The sequence below is a fragment of the Bufo gargarizans genome, chromosome 1 (genome assembly GCF_014858855.1).
Source record: "Bufo gargarizans isolate SCDJY-AF-19 chromosome 1, ASM1485885v1, whole genome shotgun sequence".
Taxonomy (NCBI): domain Eukaryota; kingdom Metazoa; phylum Chordata; class Amphibia; order Anura; family Bufonidae; genus Bufo; species Bufo gargarizans.
In genome coordinates, this window is record NC_058080.1 from 34,937,589 (window position 1) to 34,944,276 (window position 6,688).

Consider the following 6,688-nt stretch of genomic DNA (forward strand, 5'->3'; position numbering starts at 1 on the left):
GTACACCCGTTGAGACATTTTGTAAAATTTATATATATATATTCAGGAAAAAATTGAAAAATAAAATTGTGGAGCTTTATATCACTGGTAGAAGATAGAGGTTCGGAGGTATGGGGGGGGGGTATGAAACAGAGTATTTATAATCGGGGACAAGTACGGACGTCCCCAATATTTTTTTATAATTTTTTTATTATTATAATTGTATTTTTTTTTTTTTTTTTTTTTTTTTTTTTTTTTTTCAATAAACGTCTAACTTACCCTAAAATAAGAGCTCTAACCCTAATAACGCCCTAAATAACCCTAATGATTTGCCAAAAACAGGTATGGATGACAAGGACTGGGGTGCTGATGTACTGTCACTATTGGCAGACAGCACACAGGCACAGGGTCACAGGGGACTAATAAGTGGGTGATGAAGGGCACAGGAAACAAATGAGGGGTGATGAGGATCACAGGGGACAGATGAGGGGCACTTTTGGTGTGTGTGTGTGTGTGTGTTTTATCACAGGTCTAACTGCACTGCCTCCAACTTCTCTGACTGAAATGACAGGATCGAAGTTGAGAGATAGCGTCCTGTACATAACTCATTGTGATTGGTCCACAGTCAGGACCAATCACAATGAATTATGTTCAGACAGCTATTTCTCATCTCCGATCCTCTCATTTCAGCGACAGCCGGGTGCCTGAAGAGGAGGAGATGTGTGTGCGCACACGCATGATATCGCTCATATGAACGAACGGGATCTCCGGCAGTGATCTGCGGCCGGAACCACAGCTGATCGTTCCCTGGCTGTCAAAGGGGAGATATTTGGTCCCCGATACAGCACGGTAATATGCGCATCAGGTGCGCGATCTCGGCAGGGGAGCATTTAAATGAACGCCGTGCATGTACGGCGTTTTGCGTTCTGGCACAGTTTTCCCCGCCGTACATGCACAGCGTTCTGCTCTAAGGGGTTAATGGCAGGGTCCTCATATTTGGCACAGTCAGTCATTGGGTGAATTGGGTTCAAATTTTAATAAACCAGGTTAAACAGACTTTGCTTATATCTCTACCGTTTTTAATCCAACATCCTGTGGTTTCTTCAGAAACGACACCTTCTAGTTGTGTTTGCTATTTGAGTAATTTTGGTTTTCTAATATAACGTTAATAAGAGTCACTAAACAACCATCGTAGGCATATTATGTGGATGATGTAATAAACCGTGCTGTTTACCATCGCTACTACTGTGTATGAGATGGGGAGATAGATATAAGATGTTATGACATTTTCCTACAGATTCTGACAGCTGCATTAAATGCCAAAGTGATGAATGGCCTAATGAGAAGAGAGACCGATGCCGGCCCAAAGTAGTGGAATTCATCTCTTACCAGAATGACACCATTGCTTCTGTCTTCTCCTGTGTCTCGGTCTTCGGATGTCTTGTGACCGGCTTCATATTTGGAATATTCATTTCCTATCGAGACACTCCTATTGTTAAAGCCAATAACCGGAACCTGAGTTATCTCCTCCTGGTCTCCATCATCCTCAGCTTCCTCTCTGTCTTCTTGTTTCTGGGTCGTCCCAATGATGTGACTTGTAGATTACGTGAAACCAGTTTTGGAATCTTCTTCTCAGTAGCCGTCTCTTCACTTCTTGCCAAGACTGTGATGGTTTGTGTTGCTTTTAAGTCCACCAAGCCTGGAAGCCCTTGGAGAAAATGGCTCAGTGTGAAACTACCATATACCATAGTGTCATTGTGTTCATCCTTTCAAGCTGTAATCTGTATTATCTGGTTGTCTATTTGTCCTCCATTCCAGGACCTGGACACTGACTCTTATCCTGGGAAGATCATCATTCAGTGTAATGAAGGCTCAGATATCTGGTTCTACTCCATGTTGGGTTATCTGGGGCTCCTTGCAGCTGTGAGCCTTGTTCTGGCTTTCATGGTGAGGACATTACCGGACAGTTTTAATGAGGCCAAGTACATCACCTTCAGCATGCTGGTGTTCTGCAGCGTCTGGATCTCCATGATCCCGGCTTATCTGAGCACCAGAGGAAAGAACATGGTGGCTGTGGAGATATTTGCAGTAATGGCTTCCAGTGCTGGACTTTTAGGTTGTGTGTTTTTCCCAAAATGTTTTATTATTTTGTTTAAATCTGAAATGAACAGAAAAGCTGACCTGCTGGGGACAAGAAAGAACTGACGGCAAAACGGTAACCCCGATAATAGTGATTAACTCTGAAATAACAACTTGTAGATATCATCTTATACTAGAAAGAAATGATAAAATATAATTAGATTCCAATCATTACATTGTCTCAGCAGTGCATTTATTAGGAGGAGAAGGAGAGGACCTCCCCATGTCTACCTGCTGATATGTAGGATATACTCAGGCATTACTGCTCCTTGCTATAGCTAATGAATTCATACATCTGACATGGTGTCAAAGACATCGGACCAAAAATATCAGTCCCTTGAGGTTACGGGGGCTTTGTAATTGTCTTTCTGTGTCTGGGTAAGGGATTTTTAAATATACAAATAAATATAAAAAAGATGAATTCTTTTATGACAAGACTCTACATACATATACAGTGTATAACGTGCAGGGCAGAGGGATGTCATAAGGTCATTCAGGATAAAAACAGGAGACCTTGAGAACAGATCTAGGAGAAGCTGCAGCAACCGCGGTCCGCAAGGGGTCCCTTTAAGATGGAATAAGTGTCGTGACTCCAGTTACATTGCAGCAACGAGGACCCTGGGCCCCATTTTAGTGATATGGTCGTCCCCAGGTGTAGGAATGCCAGAGTGGTGTAGGGTGGCCTAATGTCCCTTAAAGGTGTTGCACTTGTCACGGTGCTCCCACCTGGATACACTGGAACCCCAGGTGTGGCCAATCATTGCAGCAAAAGGGGTAGTTGGTTAAGGAGATGAAGAAATAAATTGAGTCCAGACCTTGTGATGAACTTGACAACAGCTTTACTTGAATAAACTTTCATCAGGCAACAATCTTCCAACTTTATCTTGGTCACCAGCAGACTTTGGCTTCAATCCTGGCAGCCAAACACACTCGACCCTCCTACATTTGCTACTCTCTGGCTCTGCTGTGCTGACAGGATTAGATAGGAACTCTTCCTTTGCTGTATGCTGCAACTTAACTTTGTCATATGGTCTGTCTCTGACTTTCTTTATCCAAAGGAACTGTCTCTCCCTGGCTCTTAAAACTTTTAGCATGTGTCTCCAGGTCCAGCAGAGCTGATGGTGCTCTCATGGCTTTAGCAGGGTCCATCCAGCAGGGACGAGGACCTGCTTCCTTCCCCTTAGAGGGGGTACTCTTAACTGACTTTCACTAACTAAAACTCCTCCCTCTCTAAATACGGCTAGAATGGAAAGAAAGGCTCCATTTCAGGTAAACTAGCTCCGCCAAGCTTGCTGCCACCTGCTGGTGAACCAGGCACATTACATGAACACAACAGTTACATAGAAATAAATATATACATTTTGCAGCATCTGGAAATAAGTGCATGTGATGACCTGGAGTTAACCATGTGAGATAGCGAGGGGGTGTAAAAGGTGGTAATGCATCTCTGGGGCGTTACAAAGCAACATCAGAATGAAAGGCTTGTGTGAAAGTTATTTAAAAAATACATTCACCGATATGTGTTTATTGTTGTTACCCCAAAATGCCCCCATGGAATTAAGGGTGGATCAGATCCATAAGTTATGTCAAGAGCTAAGATTATAAATCAAGTAACGGATGTGGTGGCTAAACTTCATTACTCAGCAAGGGAGAAAAGAACGCTGTCTGACCATTTTTCCAATGTGCGGTTTTTGGATATTTCTTTTTGGACATTGGTCAAACAAAGTCAGCATTTAAAATGTTTGCCTTGGCTCTTCAGAGGGAAGACATTAAATATAGCTGCGGAATCTCCCTTCTCCTTGAAGCAATACTTGATAGTATAACAAGCAAAGAAGTGAAGGATGTCTTTATGAGAGAATTCTTATGCCTGCTCCAGAAGACCTGTAAGTTTAGGAAACTTTATCTCTAGTGGTGAGGGTTAGGGAAACATGGCGCCTAGATTGTAGAAATGGTCCTTGAAGTTACAGTTTGGGTGTTTTTTTTTTTTTTTTCCTCTCAATTACTTTTTTCTCTCTGGTGGGGAGGCACCCCAGGTTTAAGAGGAGGAAAATAAGAAAAATAATCTTTTTCATCAGACCTCATATCGGATCCTCAGATCAGACCCCCATAAATATCAAAACATCAGGTCAGGCCCCTATATCAGGACATCACAGCTGACCCTCTTATCAGGACATAAAATCAGCCCTCCATGTGAGAACCCCATCAGACCTCAGAAGTTGCGCTCCCCTGTCTTCCCTGCCTACGCTGCTCTGTCACCTGACTTCGTGCAGCATCAGGTCATAGAGTGCGCACTACGTCCTGATGCTGTACGCGGTCAGGACAGTGTAGCGCCGACACCAGCAAGGAAGACGGGGGAGGTTGAGTACTACAAGCGCTTGCAGCACTTTGCTCCCAACTCCCGGCCCCTAATTCATACTAGTGCTCACTAGTATCTGCTTTATAAGACACACGGCCATTTTTCCCCCACTTTTGGGGGGAAAAAAGTGTGTCTTATAAAGCGAAAAATATGGTGTATATATATATGCACTGAGTTTTTGTATATGTTGCTTGAGAACGGTCCCAGTAAGCGGACTGAAAAGTCGCGTGGGTGAATAAAGGACATCAGATTTTTTCACCAATTGGAAGTGCTGCCGTTTCCTTCATTATATATATATACAGTACAGACCAAAAGTTTGGACGCACCTTTTCATTCAAAGAGTTTTCTTTATTTTCATGACTATGAAAATTGTAGATTCACACTGAAGGCATCAAAACTATGAATTATCACATGTGAAATTATATACATAACAAAAAAGTGTGAAACAACTGAAAATATGTCATATTCTAGGTTCTTCAAAATAGCCACCTTTTGCTTTGATTACTGCTTTGCACACTCTTGGCATTCTCTTGATGAGCTTCAAGAGGTAGTCACCTGAAATGGTTTTCACTTCACAGGTGTGCCCTGTCAGGTTTAATAAGTGGGATTTCTTGCCTTATAAATGGGGTTGGGACCATCAGTTGCATTGTGGAGAAGTCAGGTGGATACACAGCTGATAGTCCTACTGAATAGACTGTTAGAATTTGTATTATGGCAAGAAAAAAGCAGCTAAGTAAAGAAAAACGAGTGGCCATCATTACTTTAAGAAATGAAGGTCAGTCAGTCCGAAAAATTGGGAAAACTTTGAAAGTGTCCCCAAGTGCAGTCACAAAAACCATCAAGCGCTACAAAGAAACTGGCTCACATGCGGACCGCCCCAGGAAAGGAAGACCAAGAGTCACCTCTGGTGCGGGGAATAAGTTCATCCGAGTCACCAGCCTCAGAAATCGCAGGTTAACAGCAGCTCAGATTAGAGACCAGGTCAATGCCACACAGAGTTCTAGCAGCAGACACATCTCTAGAACATCTGCTAAGAGGAGACTGTGTGAATCAGGCCTTCATGGTAGAATATCTGCTAGGAAACCACTGCTAAGGACAGGCAACAAGCAGAAGAGACTTGTTTGGGCTAAAGAACACAAGGAATGGACATTAGACCAGTGGAAATCTGTGCTTTGGTCTGATGAGTCCAAATTTGAGATCTTTGGTTCCAACCACCGTGTCTTTGTGCGACGCAGAAAAGGTGAACGGATGGACTCTACATGCCTGATTCCCACCGTGAAGCATAGAGGAGGAGGTGTGATGGTGTGGGGGGGCTTTGCTGGTGACACTGTTGGGGATTTATTCAAAATTGAAGGCATACTGAACCAGCATCGCTACCACAGCATCTTGCAGCGGCATGCTATTCCATCCGGTTTGCGTTTAGTTGGACCATCATTTATTTTTCAACAGGACAATGACCCCAAACACACCTCCAGGCTGTGTAAGGTCTATTTGACCATGAAGGAGAGCGATGGGGTGCTGCGCCAGATGACCTGGCCTCCACAGTCACCGGACCTGAACCCAATCGAGATGGTTTGGGGTAAGCTGGACCGCAGAGTAAAGGCAAAAGGGCCAACAAGTGCTAAGCATCTCTGGGAACTCCTTCAAGACTGTTGGAAGACCATTTCAGGTGACTACCTCTTGAATATCTGTAAAGAATAAATCAAGGCAACTGGACGTACTGTAGATTTCTTGAAAACGTTTCACTCGTTCTTTCAACAAGCTTTCTCAATTCTGAGTGACTGTACAAAAATTCTGTGAATAAATATGTAACTGAATCAACATCTGGCAATCATACCCAGCATGGGGTCAGAGGTCACCACACCCAGCATTGGGTCAAAGGCGTTGATTCATTATCCTAATTGGAGTCAGTAGGTGATAAAGACTTCCCAGAAAAAGGTGTCAAGACAGCATTGTATGTGGAAGACAATAGATGTCTAACCCCCCCCCCCCCCCCGCCTCTATTCAAGCTTGGCTTCTCCATTTTTACGTAGATGGCCTCTTTCACGCCTCGTTTGTACCAATCAACCTCCTTATCCAAAACACGCACTTGACTGTCTTCAAAGGTGTGACCTGTTCCTTTTAGATGTAAGTACACAGCTGAATCTTGACCAGAGGTTTTGGCTCTGCTATGCTGAGCCATACGCTGATGTAGTTGTTGTTTTGTTTCGCTGA

The 6,688-nt window shown here is 43.5% G+C and overlaps 1 protein-coding gene across 1 annotated transcript; it reads left to right on the forward strand.

Moving 5' to 3' along the window:
• Positions 1–1,415: 1,415 nt before the first annotated feature.
• On the forward strand, positions 1,416–2,184 carry LOC122924394 (vomeronasal type-2 receptor 26-like). The gene is made up of 2 exons (XM_044275435.1): positions 1,416–1,422; positions 1,463–2,184. Exons 1-2 carry the CDS (start codon positions 1,416–1,418, stop codon positions 2,182–2,184), a joined length of 729 nt encoding a protein of 242 aa, XP_044131370.1.
• The last annotated feature ends 4,504 nt before the right edge of the window (positions 2,185–6,688 follow it).